This window comes from Podarcis filfolensis, assembly GCF_964270895.1.
Source record: "Podarcis filfolensis genome assembly, chromosome: 6".
NCBI classification, from domain to species: Eukaryota; Metazoa; Chordata; class Lepidosauria; order Squamata; family Lacertidae; genus Podarcis; species Podarcis filfolensis.
Genome location: NC_139609.1, coordinates 26,752,177 through 26,773,097, shown reverse-complemented (window position 1 = coordinate 26,773,097; position 20,921 = coordinate 26,752,177). Strand labels below are relative to the sequence as shown.

Below are 20,921 nucleotides of genomic sequence, written 5' to 3'. Positions count from 1 at the left end.
CCCAGGCTATCATCTCTCCATGAAATGAGCAGTATATACAGGTAAGCCTTGCTTTTGAGTGCTACTGATTTCATCTCGACTTAAAACTGCTTGGCACTTTTTTTCTGGACGTACACCCCTTCCAGCAAGATGCTGCAATGGCTAATGAAGCTATCTCTCCCCAAAATGATGAATTAAACATTATAGATATGGAGCGCTATGGAGAACAGCAGAAAACTCATCTGTTCTTGTCGCAGGGGAAGCCCTGCTGATATGTGACAGTACAAACACAATAGTGGTGGTTACCTGCTGGTTTGTGAACAGCGTGCTGTTCTTTTGATTGTCAAGCAGTCTGCACTTGTGCATCCATGTTGTTGTTTTTATAATACCCACCACGGTGTGGGATTTGTGTGTGTGTCATGCACACGCACACACATTTAAAAGACACCTGCTACACAGCCTCTGAGGGATGCAGGCACAGCATTTGATTTCTCATTGTATGATTACTCCACACTTGGCAACTGGCAGCTGAATATCTGACTGATTACAATGAAAGGCATTGTGCTCCGCGAGGATACTGAAGTTCTGCCTGCGATGGTTCATTCATTGGTACATACAGGTTGCTGCTGTGTCACAAACCAGTCTGTGGCCTAGCTGCCTTTTTCACTGAGCCAGAGGGGCAAATTCTTGATTGGCTCTGGAGAGGTGCAACTGATACTGATCAGCAGCTGGCTTCTTCTGCAAATATATATAAAGTCAGTCTGCATGTTTTCAATCTTTGCATAGGGAAATGTCCACAATGCTAAAGGTCTAAGTGGGGAATCATGCTCCTTACTCAGACATAAACAGGATTGTCGGCAATGTGAGAAGGGCCAGCACACCGTTTCCCCAAACTTGTGCCCCCAGCTGTTTTAGGACTACAGTTCCTATCATCCCTGATCACTGGGATGCAATGGTGTCCACCTGAGAGGTGTCAGAACTGAGTTTCAGTGATTTCCGGGGGGGGGGGGAGGGGAAGCCTGGGTTGTACTGCTAGTAAAGGTAAAGGGACCCCTGACCATTAGGTCCAGTTGTAACCGACTCTGGGGCTGTGGTGCTCGTCTCACCAGCGCCGAGGGCCTTCTGGTGGTTCCCTCATTGTGAGAAGCAAAGCTACAGGGAACCAGGCAGAGGGCCTTCTCGGTAGTGGCGCCCACCCTGTGGAACGCCCTCCCATCAGATGTTAAAGTGATAAATAACTACCTGACATTCAGAAGACATCTTAAGGCAGCCCTGTTCAGGGAAGTTTTTAATGTGTGATATTTTAGTGTATTTTTGGTTTCTATGGAAGCCGCCCAGAGTGGCTGGGGAAACCCAGCCAGATGGGCGGGGTACAAATAATAAATTATTATTATTATTATTGGCCGAGGGAGCCGGTGTACAGCTTCTGGGTCATGTGGCCAGCATGAACCAGAGCAACGCACGGAAATGCCATTTACCTTCCCGCTGGAGCGGTACCTATTTATCTACTTGCACTTTGACGTGCTTTTGAACTGCTAGGTTGGCAGGAGCAGGGACCAAGCAACGGGAGCTCACCCCATCGCGGGGATTCGAACTGCCAACCTTCTGATCAGCAAGTCCTAGGCTCTGTGGTTTAACCCATAGCGCCACCCGCGTCCCTGGGGTTGTACTGCTAATCATTAAAAAAAATCTTATTTGAAACCAGTGGGGCATTTGCCACACAGTCCAACAAAATGTTGATAGCATTCTGCATTGCTAGACCAGCTTTAGGCACCCAGAATAGAATTCCACTACATGGCAAAAAGAAAGCTTAGGTATCAACAGTTATGCATAGGAGGCTGACTTTTTATCAAATCATTGGTCCTTCCAACTTAGTATTGTCCACACTCTCCAGTATTTCAGACAGGGGACATTTCCAGCTCTGGCTGGTGATGCCAGGACTGCTACAGTGTCAACAAAGCCCTGCAACTCATTGTAAGTCATTTCGCTTTGTGCAGATCTGTTTGCAGGTACGCTCTGTTGTTGAAGTACTTCATACAGTGACAGCATTAATCTGGCTTAAGGAGGATAAGACATGTTCTTCCATACTAGCTAAATGGAGCTCGACAGACTGACAGCAAAAATCCTCAGGCAAACGTACCTAAGAAAGCATGTGGAACAACTCTGAGGTCACATCTTTACCCCAGACTTAACAAAGGGGAAACAACGTTTTAGAAATACTTGTGTGATACGATGGAATCCAAGGCAATAAAAGGAACTAAACACAAAGCAAAGGGTCATTCCAACCTCTTTGAATATCTCAGTGGGTCTGTGCCAAAGACATCCTTTAAAAAAAAAAAATCTGTTTAATGTTTTACTGTGCTTATTGCTCTTAAATGTTCTTTGGATACTTTTAATTGCATTTAAATGCTTTAAATAGCATTTGTTTTTTCACTGGTGTGTTTGCCACCCTAGACTCCTTTGAGAGGAAGGGCAGGATATAAATTTAATAAATGAAAATGTAATAAAAGGGGGTGGGGGAGTGTCATCACCCAGAATACATGCCATGATTTTTGCATGCATTTGATACCAGCAGGTAAATGGAAGTGCAACATAGTGGCTAGGAGAATGAACCCTGAGTCAAGAAATCACTGGTTCAAATCTCAAGTCTACCTAAGAGGTCACTAGGTTTCTGTAGGCAAGGCTCAGCTCCCCATCTACACAAAGGGCACAATAAATTATGGTATACATGAGAAGGTTGATGGAGGGTTACAGAGACAGCACGTCTGTGAGACGCAGAGATGGGCAAGCCTGCTGAGGCTCTCCTCAGATTGGTGCAGGAGCCCTCCAAAGTTTCCTGGAAATAAATGGTGAAATCACAAATAAATTTCCCCAGCCGTTCCTAAACTATCTCGGAAAAGCGTCACTCTATCCCCTTGCCAGCACCCCACCGCTGCCTGGGCACACACTTTTCATCTTCCCTTCCCCTAGCATCACTGGCAACCTGGAAGAAAAGCAAAATAGAGCATTCCCCCCCCTCCTTCTTTGTCACCCTGGCGAGATTCTGTGGGAGTATAGGTGACCCGTCGAAAGCAGGAGGTGGTGGGGAAACCAGAAATTCCATTCCAGCTTGGATTTTGATCTAATCCAAAGAAAAATGTCAAGGTGTGTAGCATTCTCTCCTCTGTTTGAAGATAGTTCCCTGAGCCCCCAAAGTCTGATAATCTTTCCTGGCATGTGTGATGTGTGGTGTAGTGTGGTGTAGTGGTTAAGAGTGGTAGTCACGTAATCTGGGGAACCGGGTTCGCATCTCCGCTCCTCCACATGCAGCTGCTGGGTGACCTTGGGCCAGTCACACTTCTCTGAAGTCTCTCAGCCCCACTCACCTCACAGAGTGTTTGTTGTGGGGGAGGAAGGGAAAGGAGAATGTTAGCCGCTTTGAGACTCCTTAAAGGGAGTGAAAGGAGGGATATCAAATCCAAACTCTTCTTCTTCTTCTTCATGTCTAATGTGACAAACCTTTTTAAGGCAAGACTGGCGAACCTCTTTTTGGCCTGATCAGTGGGTGTGGCCCAGAGTCGATGCCTGTCATGCATACCATATATATACACACAGAGAGATGCAGATCAGCTGAGGAAGGGATTAATATGCCTTAGCTCCTTCTCAAGTTATCAGTCTAACAGCCCAGTTCTGAGCAGTTGCACCAGCATATAAATGCTGGGATGGGTTAGAGCAGATGTTGTTGGGACTCCAGCTCCCATTAGCCCCAGCCAGCATGGCCAATGGTTGACGGTGATGGGAGCTGCCAAATAACAGCATCTGGAGAACCACAGGTTAGCCACCTTCAAATGTCTTGAGAGCTGTGCACTAGTACTGCATTGTAATAATATTGGAGAGTTGGTGTAATGGTGGGCATTTTAAGGAGGCCACTGTAAGAATTCACAGAGATACCCAAAAGCAAATGCTTATGTTTGGGTTGCAGATCCTTTCTTTCCTCCTACGATAAACCCCAAACTGCCTCAAGACCAGTCTGTGAACAGTCTAATAATTTTAGAGCACAACATTTGTATGACTAGCTTTGGGGCATGCATCTCTGATAGGAAAATCCAAAAGTCATGAGTGGATAGGAGGAAGCTAAGGAAATGTCAAGAAGCAGCAAAGCTTCAGATACGAGGAAGTGTTTTGATCTTGATTTATAGGAGCAGATTGTCAAAGCCCCGTGCCTCTCTTAGACGAATTTAAACAGACCTGATAATCAAGAGCTCTCTCTTTCTAATTACATTATGTTGAAAGCATTTGTAAATTCAGCACTGAGAGGTCAGATGAAAGCCATTCATATTAGGGAAAACCCATATTAGAATACAACAAGGTATAGAGACTCTATCTTTTTAAAGGAACTAATTAATATGGTGCTCTCAGTCAGAAAATATAGCATGGCTCCTTTTCAAGGTTGTTAAGGGGGAGAAAAAAAGAGCTGTGCCTTGTATGGCAATTTCATTTGTTCAAAGGCTCCATTCAATTGGTTTTATTCACAAAGAAAACCAGTTAAACTTACTTATTTCTGCAAAAAGCTCTTAGATGGCATGGGGGTGCCACATTAAGGTTTGCTGTGGATCAGGTCCTTAGCATTTTGCAGCAAACATTTAGACATCCATGTAAGACATTCATAGTTAGATATCTTTTATGATATACTCCTTATTGCAGTGGTCACATCTGACTATCACACTAAACCACGGTTTACTGTGACCTGCAGGAGCAGAGACAAGCTGCAACAAGCCTTGAGCTTTCATGCTCCTCTCTCCTCGTGTATGGCTGGTTGGAGGATCTCAGAAGCTTTTAATTTCACTTTTGGTTAATCTAGTTTGCCGTGTTGCCTGGTATGACAAATTGTGGCTAATGTAAACATCTGGTCAGTTTCCAACAAGCCTACTCCAAACTGAAGCTGGCTTGTTAAAACTAATTCATACCTAAGGTGAACCATAATTCCAGGAGCAAATGGCACGGCAAACTTTAGTCAACTAAAAGTGGAAGCAAAGGTTTTCACATTCCTCCTCTTGGCTGCATGGGAAGAGGAGAGGGGAGATGAGGAGCATGCGAGTTTGAGGCTTCCTGCAACTTGTCCCTGGTCATATATGTCATGCAGAACCATAGTTTAGTGTGATGTGCCAATGCAGCCAATGGCTTTAAGAAAATAAAACAACTGTGACACTCTATTAGTCTACCCCCTCTTGACCTACCCCAGTGTCTTTAAAACAGTTTGACATTCAGAAGTTTAACAGGCAAAACTTTTTTTATTGTATGGAGATAAGAGATAAGAGATAGGACCCTTGTACCTACGGGACCGCCTCTCCTGGTATGCCCCACGGAGGACCTTAAGGTCCATAAATAGCAACACCCTAGAGGTCCCGGGTCCTAAGGAAGTTAGATTAGCCTCAGCCAGAGCCAGGGCTTTTTCAACACTGGCTCTGGCCTGGTGGAACGCTCTGTCTCATGAGACCAGGGCCCCGCAGGATCTGATTTCTTTCCGCAGGGCCTGTAAGACAGAGTTGTTCCACCTGGCATTTGGCTTGGAGCCAATCTGATTCCCTCCCCCTCTTTTCTTTTTCCTCCTGTGATGAAGCTGCATTTTAATGTTTTAATGTTGCATTTTAACCTTGTTTTTAAGTTGTATTTATTCAACTTGTTTTTATTATTGGTTGTTAGCCGCCCTGAGCCTGGCCTTGGCTGGGGAGGGCGGGGTATAAATAAAATGTATTATTATTATTTATTATAGCTTAATTTGCTTGATCTCTTCATGCTGGGTTGCTGTTTAAGGAAAAGGAACAAGTCCAATAAAAGAGGTGGCAGCTCTACCTTGAAGCTGACACTAATTTCCATCTCAGCCACACCAATTTAAATTTGGCCTACTGATTAATCAACTAAAGCGCTCAGTGATGGATCTACTATTCAAATCTTGCAGTCTTCTTCTACACAGCCCCGGAAGGCAAAGTTTCCCTGTCTCAAACGCTTACAGTTCTCTTGAAGCAAGATAAATACATGCTTCCATCCTTACACTTTGTAAAACAAGACTGCCCTCTGTTGACCGTCAGCTCAGAAGCAGTTCAAGCTCACAGCAGCTAGCTGAAAGGCCTATGTTGGAATATAAAGCTGCATTACAAATGGTTTCTTTTCTTAGCGAACTGTACAGAGAAAGCAAACAATCCCACAACGCTTTTCTAAAAGTGCGTCTTACCTGTTCATAATAGTGGATATTATTTTCTGCAACATCACAAAAAGCCAGTTTCATGTCAAGACGCATACTTTCTTTCCATCTATCCCAGTCCGCTTTCAGAGCATTATTGGCGCACTCTACTTTATCTTCAAGTTTTCCAATCTCTTCTGATAGCTAGACCAAGCAAACAAACAAACAAAATCAGACTAAGTAACAGAGGATGAAATCCCAATCAAGAACTCGGTAATGGAAACTTTGTTAGCATCAAAGCAAGATGCAGATGCAGGCAAGAGACCTTTTCTCTTGGCTGCAATTTTTAAAAACCCAACCTATTTTCCAGCAAACTCGGGTTCTTTGGAAGGTCAGTGATGGCTGACAAGTTTCCTTGAAGAACTGTTTGCCTATTGCATTCATGAATGAATTTCATGTCATTTGTAGCTGTGGTATAATGAGTTAGCTTTGTTCCTTCTTACCAGGTAACACAAAGCAACTTATACCCCAAAATAATAAAAACCTAAGAACACAGCAGTGCAGGAAGAAAGAGAGATAAAAACACAGCTAAACAAAAAGGCAGGAGCAAATTTCCTGTGCCACTAAAAGAGGAAGTGCCACTTTTCATGCTAAGTACTAAAAGCCCAAGGAAAAAATAAAGAGTCTTTGGTGCCTCTGCTTTACTGGTAATGATTCCTCCCCCCCCCCCCCCCGAGTGTAATTCAAACATTCAGTAGCCATCATTCTTCCCTTAATGTGCCCCTCAACTTTCCCCTTTCTCTTCCAGACTGTGGCACTAACTGGAAGAGAGAAAAGGGTCACGTTCTCTGAGCAGGGTTCAGTTACATGGCCATTTTCAAAGTGTGCTGCAGCTGAGCGAGTTTGGACATTAAAATGTTGTGTGTGGGTTTTTTTAAAAGAAATAAATGAAGAGGACCCCTGTGCCACCTCTTCTCATTGCAAATTAAAGAACACTACCCAAATCCTTGCCCCAAACATAAACTTTTTACCCTAAGATCTTGAGGGGAGGCTTTCCTGCCCCAACAGAGAATTTTCACTAGACTTCTTATCGTTTTCTCTCGTTTCCCCCCTCTCTTCTTTCCTCCTGCTTTCTTTTTTTCCTTTTCCTCTTTTCCTCTATGTTTTTATTTTATTTAGATTAACGTTGGATAAGAAAGATATCTGGTATTAAGTTTTATACCTATCTCTCTTTATAAGCTCTAATAAAATTTATTCAAAAAAAGAGAATGTTCACTACAGACTAATACGCACGCAAACAAATTTCTTTCTTTCTCTGACTGCTTCAGCAAGACTGGAAACCAAAGAGATGTTGACACCTTTAAACAATTCTGGAATGGAGCTAAAGCAACTTGTGCATCCCTAAGATTTCTGGCTGTTGTAGAAAAAAAAGCTGACGACTCATGTTGGCCTCAGGTTTCCATGACAGGGATATATATATCCTTGGGAGCTTATAGTGGTCATTGGGAGTAACCATCATTACATTTTTGCTGCGCTGACTTCCTGGTGGTTGCCATAGTAACCACCTTGCTGCACCCACTGCAGACAAGCTGCAGTTACTTCCTGGTCGATTCTTGTTTACTGCCATGTAAGTTGACCAGGGCTCAGGTACCTTGAGCAGTGATGTGTAAGAGGCATTTTTTGGGCAGGCGACACTTGTTGTGTCATAGAGCTGCTGAGATGAAGTGCACCTGCCAAAATGCTGTCTTCTCCACAGCTGTTCAAAGTATGGAAGCCCAGTTCCCATTCCTATTCTACCCAACTGCTTTATTGCAGTGTCAGGTTTGTATCTATCATCTATCTATATGTATCTATAATTTTTATTAAATTTTCTGCTTTACAATTTAAAATACTCATTTAAACATCCTTAAAATATCAATGACTTCTCTTTCCATGGTTCATTTGCATATCATATATTCCTGCATATTTTACAAAAACTAAACTATTCAGTATTCCATTACTACATCATCAAAACTTATTTACACTGTTGTATTTATCTTAATGCTGTCAACGTTGTCAGGTATACATATTTTCCCCCCATATATTCAATAAACGTTTTCCAATCTTCTCTAGACATTATGTTCTTCTTGTTCTCTTATTCTATATGTTAAGTCTGCAAACTGTACATATTCTGTCAGCTTAAGTTTCCATTCTTCTTTGGTTGGGACCTCACTCGTTTTCCATTTTGGGGTTAACAAAACATGGGCTGCAGTAGTAGCATACATAAATAACCTTTTTTGACACCTGGGAATTTCAGTCTTAATTATCCCCAACAAAAAGGACTCTGGTTTTTTTGTGGGGGGTAGGGGTGGAAAGGACTTTTAAACATTTTTTTACAATTCATTATGGATTATTTCCCAATACCCTTTTACCCTTTTACAAGTCCAGGGTTTGTATCTACCTCTTAGATTGATGGGACTTGGGAGTTCCACATGTGGAGGGCCACAGGTTGCCCATCTTTGGTATGCACCAGTGTTTCGCAAACTCGGGTCTCCAGCTGTTTTTGAACTACAGTTCCCATCATCCCTGACCACTGGTCCTGGTAGTTAGGGATGATGGGAGTTGTAGTCAAAAACAACAACTGGAAACCCAAGTTTGGGAAACACTGGTATACACAATACTGAGCCAATTGAGGGGCCAACTGGGTATAAAGCAGCTTCATCGGTTCCTCCTTAGTTTAACCCCTTCAGTTCTGTCTTCATGCAACCCTGAGAGGTAGGTTAGGCTGAGAGAATTGGTCTAATCCAGGATTTCCTATTGACCTTCTTGGCTGAGTAGGACTGTGGACCCGGATTTTTTTGGTCCAAGTCCCACGTTCTTTGTGAACTTGCAAACATGCTCTTAAAGGAGCCAATTGCAACCAAGGGTCAGGAAAGGGGCAATTCACAGCTGGCCAAAATTATGCGCTTCAGCTTGGAAGCTATTGCTCTTTATCACATGGCCTATCGGATGAGATCCATTTTTCAGTCTTAGAAACGACTGCCAAAACTATTCCCGGTCCCAATCTCCTCCCTCTTATCAGGCGTCACAGCTGACTTCCCTGCAGGAACGAATCGATGTCCCCTATAAAGACCAAGCGTTCTAGCCTTTTGTCAGCGCTAATGACCTGTTTGTGATTCCATTTCTCTAGCACAACTACTCTTCGCATTACATTCACGCTCATGCCACTCACTGTCAACATAATTTCTGGGTATCCGCTTTCAAAGGCAAGCTCAACCGGACAGTTGTGTTGTGCTCATTAAGGTCAATGAAAGCGCTGCCTACGAGAGAGAAAGGGGTGGGGGGTTGCTGAACAGAGCCAGATTCTGTTCTGCACAGCAACCAAGCAACGTGCATCTACAGAACTGGTTTTCGTGTACCCCAAACAAAGTCTTTCCTCGTCATGCGACAAGGCTACGGATTGGGAAGTCGCTGCCACAATTTTATTAGGAGGCAGTTCACAGCCTCAGCTCCCCATCTGCAAATTCATGGATAAGAAGAATCATTTTTATATGCAGTGCTTTTTTTCTTAAAAAAAATATGTTTAGGGGTACTCTCATTTTCCTGTTTGTTTGTTTAATCGTGTCTGACTCTTCGTGACTCCATGGACCAGAGCACACCAGGCACTCCTGTCTTCCACTGCCTCCCGCAGCCTAGTCAAACTCATGTTAGTCACTTCAAGAACACTGTCCAACCATCTCGTCTTCTGTCGTCCCCTTCTCCTTGTGCCCTCCATCTTTCCCAACATCAGGGTCTTTTCCAGGGAGTCTTCTCTTCTCTTCTCATGAGGTGGCCAAAGTATTGGAGCCTCAGCTTCAGGATCTGTCCTTCCAGTGAGCACTCAGGGCTGATTTCCTTCAGAATGGATAGGTTTGATCTTCTTGCAGTCCATGGGACTCTCAAGAGTCTCCTCCAGCACCTACTCATATTGAAATACTGCCCCTCAATGAGGCCAAACTTAGATTCACAAAATGTTTAGGGGTATGCGTACCCCCAGAAAAAAGTGCTGTTTATATGATTTCTTTTTTGTTGGGGGCAGGAGTGAAAAAAAGATGTCCCGTATTTTGAATACTTGAAAGACAGATAGGCAACACAGAATCATAGAACTGTAGAGTTGGAAGGGACCCAAGGGTCATCTAGTCCAACCCCCTGCAATGCATGTGGCTCTCCAGATGTTGTTGGACTCCAGTTCTCAACAGCCCTATCCATCATGGCCAGAGAGGGCATGTCAGGGACTGGCTGGATGAGGAGTGGTGGAAGCCGCCTGGCCAAGAGCCCCATGAGGCTACCTCCCAGGAAGAACTTAGAGAGTAGTTTGATCCCAGCCACTGGCCAGACAAGAAGCGATTGCACAAGGCTTTGTTTTCTCCTCCCTGTCAGAAAAGAACACACAGATGCCACAACACTAAAAGCCCCCTCCAGTCCTAGCATGCTTTGCTGCAGAGGCAAAGCTTCTAAAGGTGGCACAGTTTGGCCTCTGCCATCAGAGAAGAGACCAAGGGCCGCAGGAATAATAATAATAATAATAATAATAATAATAATAATAATAATAATAATTTATTTATACCCCACCCATCCGGCTTGGTTTCCCCAGCCACTCTGGGCGGTTTCCAACACACTATTAAAATACAGTAATGCATCAAACATTAAAAGCTTCCCTAAATAGGGCTGCTTTCAGATGTCGTCTAAAAGTCTGGTAGTTGTTGTTCTCTTTGACATCTGGTGGGAGGGCGTTCCACAGGGCAGGTGCCACTACCAAAAAGGCCCTCTGCCTGGTTCCCTGTAACTTGGCTTCTCGCAGTGAGGGAACTGCCAGAAGGCCCTCGGCGCTGGACCTCAGTGTCCGGGTAGAACGATGGGGGTGGAGACGCTCCTTCAGTGCCTCCTGGGAAGAATGCCATGGCAAGCAGGGGACCAACCTCGCTCCAACCATCATCTTGAAAATGAATGGTGCAGGCAATTTCCTTTCCTCATCCCAGTCAGCTCCCACCACCCTCATCCACAAATCTAAGTGACCGAGGTGGGATTTGGGGGAGACATGGCTTCTTCATTGCTCCAGAACCATATAGAGCTTCATACACAAAGCAGTAAAGCAATTGGAAAGAAATCAGCAGCCTACTTGTGGACGGAAGAATAGGCATCTGATTGGCCACTGTGTGAAGAGAACGCTGGACTAGATAGGCCTTTGTTTCTGATGTTCTTGTATGGTCATCACGCCTAATGTGAGCAAGATGTGTTCTGCTTTTTTAACTGATGGAAGCGCTGCTGTCTTTAACGACTGTGTGACAGGCAGGTGTTGACAGGTGAAGCTTTTAGTCACTGGAGAATGACTGTCCCTCAACTACTCTGTGATTGTGAGTTCCATTGCACGCTATCATGGTTAAGACAATTTGGTGGTTTTGTGGAGCTTGATCACTGACCGCTCGTTTCACTCTGCTCCCATCTCTGCATTCCCTGAGAAATTTTGCAAGTCACAACAAAACTCTTTTACATTCCCCCTTATTCCTCAGATGTCTGGCCTGAGCAGAAACCTGCAGATTCATGACACGATTTCAATTTAGACAAATGCCAGCGACAACTCAGGGCTACAATGGAACACCCTTGAAGAAATGATACTTGTTTTTACCCGAACTCATTTTGCTTCCCTTGCCATTTTTCAGATGTTTTGTCCAAGCAGGAATCTCCAAATTACCTTAGGACAAATCGGATGACAATTCTATTAGAAAGTGTTTTGTGTGTGTGCGCACGCTCAAGATAAAAATCTGAGATACAAGACCAATACTGTGACATCATCTCTCTTTTGAGCACAGACTAGCAAACTGTACCTCCTGAATTGTTTCCCCCACAATAAAAGATGTAGTTGCTGGAGTGTGGAACTTAATTGGAAGCCAAGGTTCAAATCCATTGTTCCTGACATGTGATTAGCTTGCAAACATGTGAGGAGGAAGAGGGGTGGCAGCTAAGAGGGGAAGTTTGCATTATTTTTCAGACACCATCTGTAGATGGGAGGGGGCAGTTTCCAACGATGTGCTTCTGCATCCTTCTACAAAATTTGACTTAACAGATATCATCACTCAAGAGGTTTGTAAGAGGTGATGGTGAAAGGAGAATATACTGCTAAGTATATTCAAGATCAGCACACCAAATTATTACAGTGGTACCTTGGTTCTCAAATGCCTTGGTACTCAAACAACTTGGAACCCAAATACTGCAAACCTGGAAGCAAGTGTTCCGGTGTGCAAACTTTTTTCAGAAGCCGAATGTGCTCTGTTTTGAGTGTTGCGCTTCCATTTTGAGTGCCATGCTTCCATTTTGAGTGTTACGCTGTCTGTCTGTTTTTGCTCTTTATTTTGTGTTTTTATTTTTGCGGCTCTTTTTTGTTTTGTTTTTGTGACTGTGTGGAACCCAGTTCAGCTACTGATTGATTGTGTGACTGCAGTACATTGTGTATTGCTTTCGTTTTATGAATCGATGGTCTCGTTAGAGAGTAACATTCATGTTAAATTGCTGTTTTAGGGGTTGTTTTTAAAAGTCTGGAATGGATTAATCCATTTTGGATTACTTTCTATGGGAAAGCGCGCCTTGGTTTTGTAACACTTTGGTTTTGGAACAGATTTCTGGAACGGATTAAGTTTGAGAACCAAGGTACCCCTGTATTTGGAAGAGTATTGGGGCAGGAGCTGTAGATCTGTAGGCGCAATCTCTAGCTATTTCCAGTTTAAAAAATTATAAGAAAGATCTCTGTCAGTGATCCAGTAAAATTCGACAGTATACTGAGCTAGAGGGATGCATCCCAGGAAGGCAGTGCCCTGGTGCAAGCCCTTTGCCATCATGTTTCATTAGCACAGTTATGTGATGCGACTGCATCAATTTTTTAATTACAGCAATAAGTACCCCATTATTATTTAGCAATGGTTGGCATACTCACCAGATCATTTTCTGCCTTTTTATTATATAGAGCGTCCACTTTGGAATCCAGCTCTGCTTGTATATGGTCTCTTCTTTTCAAAACCCCCTGAATTGCAAAACAGGAGAGAGAGAAAGAGAATGAGAGAGAGAAAGAATGAGAGAGAGAGAGAGAGAACGGAGCAATGTTTCGTCCAGTTAAATAACTTATGAAAGGGAGCTCCCAACGAATATTTTCATTAGAAACTTGGAAGAAGGTGGATACAGACATTTCTGTCTCTTGTCCTATGAAACTGGCAGATTCATTACAGATAAAGGAAAGTACACAATGCATATTTAATTTAAGGAATTTGCTGCCCAAAAAAAAATGTGATAATGGCTGCTCACTTGAACTTTTTAAAATGAGCACTAGACAAATCCATTGAGGATACATCACATGGCAGCATACTCTGTCTCCATCAATTGGACAGGGGACTAAAAGCTACTGTGAGGCTGCCTCTCAGGAGAAACAGTGGAGAGCAGCTTGATCCCAGCCACTGGACAGACAAGAAGCAATTTCACAAAGCTTCCCCCACCCCCGTCAGAAGAAAACAACAGCCAGCTCCAACCATCAGCTTCCCAGGGAGTGCAAAGCTGAAGGGAAGCACATTTTGGCCTCTGCCGTCAGAGAAGAGACCGAAGGCCGCAGGGAAGCTGGACCCAAAGTCTCTTGGAAAGACTGCCATGGCAAGCAGGAGACCAACCTGGCTCCAGCCATCGTCTTGAAAATGAATGGCGCAGGGAGTTTCCTTCCCTCATCCCTTCCAGAAAGAACACGCTGCTCCAGCCTTTGTTTTCCTCTCCCCTCCTCATCCCCTTTTCCTTATCTATCACATTCATTAGACTGTAAGCACATGGGTTGTGACTGCCTTATTTTTAATCTCTGCAGAGTGCTTATACTTTGAGGCACTTTAGGGGGCTAAGGTAAAGGTAAAGGTACCCCTGCCCGTACGGGCCAGTCGTGACCGACTCTGGGGTTGCGCGCCCATTTCAATTAAGAGGCCGGGGGCCAGCACTGTCCAAAGACACTTCCGGGTCACGTGGTCAGCGTGACAAAGCTGCTCTGGCGAGCCTGCACCAGCGCAGCACACGGAAACGCCGTTTACCTTCCCGCTATAAAGCGGTACCTATTTATCTACTTGCACTTAGGGGTGCTTTCAAACTGCTAGGTGGGCAGGAGCTGGGACCGCAGACGGGAGCTCACCCCGCCGCGGGGATTCGAACCGCCGACCATGCGATCGGCAAGTCCTAGGCACTGAGGTTTTACCCACAGTGCCACCCACGTCCCACCCACATTAGGGGGCTAACTTGGGGCAAAATCCAAACCAACAGGGCGGTACGGAGCGGCAGAACCTTCGCCTGATATCCACAGTTCCCTAACATGTATAAGGAGAGTTTGAGTAACAGTAGCAGAGCTGCTTCAAAGCAAACACTCCCTCCCCCTTATGCCTAAAATGGCTATTCAGGGCTACATTCTCAAGTGAATCCTGCCAAGTTGTATACAGATGCCATATATTTTGAGCAATTTTTCCTCTACTGCTGTGGAGGCTTCTACCTCCAATTTTCTTTTGATAGCTGCACAATCAGATTGGCCACAAGAATATACAGTATACAACACACACACACACACAATTGCAGGCAGAATGGAGCTTTCAAATTGTCCCCTTCGCTTTGAAAACGCTATGCCATTCCTAGTAAGTACCCTATAAGTAGAGGGGGTTCAGTTGTGATGAAAGCATATTGGATGTGATTCAGAGAAAAACAAACACATCAAAGTTCTCTTCATGCCACTGGAGTTTAAGCGCATTTTACTCTGAGCTGCAGACCCACAAGCTCTGGCCCACCTTCCAAATAATCTTTTGCTTCTGAGTTTCTCTCGCTAGAAAACAGTTATTGTGCATTGCTGCTCAAGAGAAATTGTACATCAGAGGTAGTGTTGAGGCTGGCAACCGTTAAGAGGTGAGAAAGTGAGGAGGTGAAGGCAGTTTTCCACTCAAGATGCTGACTACGGCGACAGAAAACAGCACCCTTGAAACAAAGGTAAGGATTTTGCTCATAGGAAACTCGAAGATATGGACAACCAGGGCTTTTTTTCAGCCGTAACTCACCAGAATTCGGTTCCAGCACCTCTCAGGTGGGGACCATTGCCATTGTAAGAGAACAAGGAAGGCGTTTATGATGAGTTGTTGTCGTTGTTGTTGCTATGATGATGACGATGATGATTAAACAACAACAATATTTTTTATTATTTATATCCCACCCATCTGGCTGGGTATCCCTAGCCACTCTGGGCGACTTACAGCATATATGGTTGGCTTGTAAAGGGGACCCCTGACCATTAGGTCTAGTCGTGACCGACTCTAGGGTTGCGGCACTCATCTCACTTTACTGGCCGAGGGAGCCGGCGGACAGCTTCCGGGTCATGTAGCCAGCATGACTAAGCCGCTTCTGGCGAACCAGAGCAGTGCACGGAAACGCGTGTCCCATGGTTGGCTTACAGCACATAATTAGTTAAATTTATATACTGCCCTATACCCGCAGGTCTCAAGGTGGTTCTCAGGACAAAAACTCTAGCACTGCAGACAATGCAATGCTGGACTCACTGGATACTGACAACTCATCAGCACCCTATTACCTATAAAGTTTGCTTTCAGAGCTCAGAACCACTCAGGACTGGGAGGTGGTCTGGATTATATCCATGGACCCCAACCAATCCTGTGATTGCAGTAGAGGGACTGGGAAGCAAGATCTGTTGAAGGGCTAATGCTGTGAGCCCTGCCATCTCATGCTCAGGTTGTAAAAAGGTAAAGGGACCCCTGACCATTAGGTCCAGTCATGACCGACTCTGGGGTTGCGGCGCTCATCTTGCTTTATTGGCCGAGGGAGCCGGCGTACAGCTTCCGGGTCATGTGGCCAGCATCACTAAGCTGCTTATGGCGAACCAGAGCAGTGCACGGAAACGCCTTTTACCTTCCCACCGGAGCGGTACCTATTTATCCACTTGCACTTTGACGTGCTTTTGAACTGCTAGGTTGGCAGGAGCAGGGACCGAGCAACGGGAGCTCACCCCGTCGTGGGGATTCAAACCGCCGACCTTCTGATCGGCAAGTCCTAGGCTCTGTGGTTTAACCCACAGCGCCACCCACGTCCCATCAAGGACATTAGGCGCACCCTAAACGGCTCCGGCCCTGTACACCTGAAGGAGCATCTCCACCCCTGTGATTCAGTTGAGATCCAGCACCTCTGAGGGCCTTCTGGCAGTTCCCTCACTGCAAGAAATAAAGTTACAGTGGCCTTCTTGGTAGTGGCGCCTGCCCTGTGGAAGGCCCTCCAGGGAATAAAGACTCTCTATATGAAGGCAGCCCTTTATGTTTAACGTTTGATGCTTTACTGTGTGGTGTTTTAATTTGTTGGAAGCTGCCCAGAGTGGCAGGGGCAACCCAGTCAGATAGGAGGCATATTGTTTTTATGATGATGATGATGCAGAAGAAAAAGGCCAGATGCTCAGTCTCTTAAGCCAGGGGGTAGCCAGATCTTCAGGAGTTGTTGGACTTCCAGCTCTCATCAACCCCAGCCAGCATGGCCAGTGGCAAGGGCTGATGGGAGCTAATAGTCCAGCAACACCTAGAGAGCACCAGGCTTGCTGCCCTTACTCAAAGTACTGCATTGCCAACACCAGCTAAGAAAACACACTGACTGCAGTCATTTGACAGGCCGCTTACACTACAGCAATGCAATCAGAAGGAAGGGTGTTGAAAACAAGGGTCCATGACAGATGAATCCACGCAGTGCCCATTCCATCTTACCGTTAATATTTCACTGTACAGCACATATTCGTGCAGAGTAGGGAAGAGGCTTTCGGAGAGCCCTGCCATCTGTTTCTCGGTCGCCTTGCAGCACTTGTCGATGCAGCCTGCCACCCCTTTCAGCGTGTCCGCCAGGTCTACTTCGGATGCGGACCAAAGCGTGTGGATGGGGCCAAACTCCTTCAGCTCACAAAAATAGTCTTTAAAACGGGGGGAAGGAGAGAAGAGAAGGGATTGGCATTTAAATTCCGTTTCTAAAATAATATTTTTTTACAAAATGTCTGTGACAAGATGTGGTCACAGGCAAACCAGTTCAGTCCCATTTGACAGGTGAGGAACACATAATTAGCCCAAGATCTGGTCTTGAGTTCATGGCAGATAGTTCTTTAATTTCTATTTGGGACAAGTGGGGTCTGCAGCAAAATGTTGCAGCGTGGCGTCTCACTGATTAGAATTCCAGCTACTCCTTTCCATCACCCTCCCACCAGGTTTACTATTTACCCACCCTCAATAGGTAGTCAGCATTCTGCAAGCACTGAGCATTCTCGGTCCTCATTGGACCGATTCTGCCTCCTCAACCCTAGGCTTTCTAAATATGTTTACTACTTTTCCAAAACTTGTGGCTCCTCCAAGCCTCCTGATATCCCCTTCTTGTGTGTGAATAGTACCATTTTGATTACTTAAACATCCCTACTCAGAAAATGGAGATCATATTGGTATACATGAAGAGGGAATAGAGGCCGGATTCTAATTTGCCCTACTGTGGGGATTCTGAAGCCAGAAAGGAGGAAGAAACTGGAAGCCCACCAGAAATAGCCAAGAAAGTTGGCTTTCTTTTCCACCAACCTCTTTCTTCCCTGTAGACTCGGTGGGAGATTTTATCCAACAGATTGATTTTCTGGCTAAACACCTCCACGTGGTCCATCATTTCTGTAAATGCTTCTGGGCGGTTCTTCACGGGCACTCCTCGCATCGACGATGCGACTGCTTTGACCGTTTGTCCCATTCTGCTGAGCAGACCAGGCCCTTGCTTCTTGTGAGATGAAAGTTCCTAAAAATTAAGGGATGAAATCAAGCTTTGACTTGGGTGAGTTGTTGTTTACGTACTTAAAAAAAAAAAGATGTAGTAAAAACCCAAGTTCACATCACAGTCCATATGAAACATGATAAACCTTTGTTCCCATCGCTGATGCCAAAATTAATCTGCTAACTCACACTCTACTAAGGTATAACCTCTGGCGGTTCCTGCATTGTGAAAAGTGAGCTTGAAGGGAACCAGGCAAAGGGCCTTCTCAGTAGTGGCGCCTGCCCTGTGGAACACCCTCCCACCAGATGTCAAGGAAATAAACAACTATCTGACATCTGAAGGCAGCCCTGTATAGGGAGGTTTTGAATATCTGACGTCTTACTGTGTTTTAATTTGTTGGCAGCTTCCCAGTGTGGCTTGGGTAACCCAATCAGATGAGAAGCATATAACTATTACCTATTACAGTCATACCTCTGGTTGCGAATGTGATCCGTGCAGGAGGCATGTTCGCAACCTGCAACGTTTGCAGTCTGAAGCGCTGTGTCTACGCACGTGCGTGACGCGACTCGGCGCTTCTGCGCATGCACAAGCGCCGAAACCCAGAAGTAACCCGTTCCGGTACTTCCAGGTTTGGTGCGGTTCGCAACCCAAAAATGCATAACCCGCAGCATTCGTAACCCAAGGTATGACTGTAATAATAATAATAATAATAATAATAATAATAATAATAATAATAATTCTCGTGTCTTTTTGCTCTTGTGTTCCTTGTTTTGTCCAGTGCTTTCAATGACTTCTTTAAAAGCATGGCTTTGTCTATAACCCCCACTTAAGTAAAAATAAACTGGTGCCTATAAATATTCAAAGGCACTCCCATAACGGAGGGGTGTATGTGCATTTTGGTACTCCAACTAAGCTTTCTGAGAAGATGTGTTGTTTCATAGTGGCTTTCCTAAGGTCCTAGGCTCTTTCCCTGAATATTCCATAAAAAACGAAAACACAGGGTAAACGCAACAGGGTATTTTTGATCTGGACTGTATCTGGACAGAAGCAAGGAGGAGATCTTTTGCTCTGAATGAGCAAACAGGGAGTTCTCTCTGTCTGCTTTCTCTCAGTTTTGGTCTGCAGAGAACGTGGAAGGGTGCAGGAGAAGAAAAGAGGTGTCTGAAGTTAGTGCACAACCTCTCCCCAATTACAATCCTGGGGGAAAGGAGGAGGAATAGTCTGAATTCATCCTAACCCAGTTAGATAGGTACCTATTTTGGTCAGACTTGACAAATCTTACTTTTATGATCACCACAAAAAAAAAAGAATATTTACCCAGGCTTGTGCAGTAAGAAAAATTTTGAGGTCCTCATTAAAAGTTAAAGTGGGATGATCAGCAATCCGGTTTAAAAATTTATGCAGTGCTTTCTTTCTCGTTTCAATGAATTCTTCATTAAATCGTTCCACAACTCCTTTCATTATGAATTTTTCAGGCAATGGCTAAGGCAGAAAGATAATGGAAGGGAAAACACAGTTTTATAAGTGCATGTATATGTAAACAGCCATTCTCAAAATATTGGTCTGCTTTGGATGTAACCCGAAACCATAGTTTATAGTGTCACAAGAATGAGGCTAAGTGATTCTATGGGCTCACATTCTCCTCCTCCTCTGGCATGGCTTGCTTTCCTTTAAGATTTGGGGGTTTTGCATTATTGTAATTGTGATTCATCTAAAATAAAAGCAGAGGCTCCAAGGGTGAGAGGAGGTGGGAGTGTGCTAGCCCAAGGCTCACTAAGGCTTATTTTCAAAACATTAGAACATGGTTTAGTGTTACATGCGAACTAAATCAAAATAAAATATGCAGTGGTTTCATTATTAGAACAAATACGAGGGAGAGGACACACTGCAGAAAAAGAACAGTTACCACTTATCACTCTTAAGAAATCAGTTTAGCACATCCAATGTGCTTTTTCTCTTCTTTCAATCTCAGCTTTCTGCCTAACAAAACAAGAGTTGATTAGACCTACGGGAATGATGAGAGTTGGGTGTGCTTCCTCAAGCCTTCCCTTTAACCAAAGGAAATCTTGATAGCGTCGTCTAACTTCATACTCACTGGAGTCGAATTCACCACGCATTGTCTAGAAAACATACAGAAGACAGTCAAATGATGCATATGTCGAAAAGGCCTTCAGGCACTCATGGTGTATAATGGCTATTTGGCGGAGAGAATGAGTGTTTTAAAAGCAAACAGTGCATGATTATTGAGTAGCCACTTTGAATGGGACTTCCGCTTCGGCACAGAGGTCCTTTTGTATCAGAAAAACTGCACACAGCCAGAGCAGAACTACAATTCATGACTCTGAGCATGAGCTAGGTTCATGAGATCATTCAGTCTTACTGCAGCACAGATTGGCACACGAAGTTTGCCCAATTTGTATTTACAGCATGCTCTGAAGAACCTGCAGAGAAGAATCTAAAATGGGTGGCATCTTCTTGTGCACCGGGGAACAAGATCCTCCCTGCCCCCCCCCGAATACAATTGGACTGACTTCCAAGCAAATATGCATAAGATCAAGCTGCCTATCCTCTCCTTCACTTACAAATGGAGGAGAAAAAAAACCAAGCATTCAAAGCAGTGGATGGATAACTCAGTTGGTGAAGCATGAGACTCTTAATCTGGGTTTGAGCCCCACATTTGGGCAAAATAATCCTGCATTTCAGGGGGTTGGACTAGATGATCCTTGAGGTCCCTTCCAACTCTATTATCTAAGCTGGTCCTTAGAAACTCAGCTCTTCTCAGGGAGACTTCAAAACTGACTAGTTGTATGGTTTTTTTAATTTAAAAAATGGGCAAAGTGCATTTCAGTGCAGCCACAAATATATTCCTATATTCATCACCCCTCATTTTAAGATTGTTGTGTAACTGCCAGACAAACGTGTGTGTGTATGTGTATAGGAGAAATATCTGTGAAAGGTTATAAAGCATAATCACAAGGCAGGAATA

General features: G+C 44.5%; 1 protein-coding gene and 1 long non-coding RNA gene across 2 annotated transcripts in view; both read right to left on the bottom strand.

Moving 5' to 3' along the window:
* The window catches only part of LOC310765611, a 377,156-nt gene that overhangs the window by 29,509 nt on the left and 326,726 nt on the right, over positions 1 to 20,921 (bottom strand). The gene's annotated exons all lie outside the window — the stretch shown is intronic.
* The window catches only part of SNX7 (sorting nexin 7), a 52,760-nt gene that overhangs the window by 8,095 nt on the left and 23,744 nt on the right, over positions 1 to 20,921 (bottom strand). Inside the window, exons 3-8 of the mRNA XM_083620711.1 lie at positions 19,945 to 20,055; positions 19,253 to 19,417; positions 17,755 to 17,959; positions 16,909 to 17,108; positions 13,086 to 13,172; positions 6,191 to 6,343 (exon numbers count right to left, since the gene is read on the bottom strand). Of these exons, the coding sequence (XP_083476837.1) occupies positions 6,191 to 6,343; positions 13,086 to 13,172; positions 16,909 to 17,108; positions 17,755 to 17,959; positions 19,253 to 19,417; positions 19,945 to 20,055 (921 nt within the window). The remainder of the gene's footprint in view (positions 1 to 6,190; positions 6,344 to 13,085; positions 13,173 to 16,908; positions 17,109 to 17,754; positions 17,960 to 19,252; positions 19,418 to 19,944; positions 20,056 to 20,921) is intronic.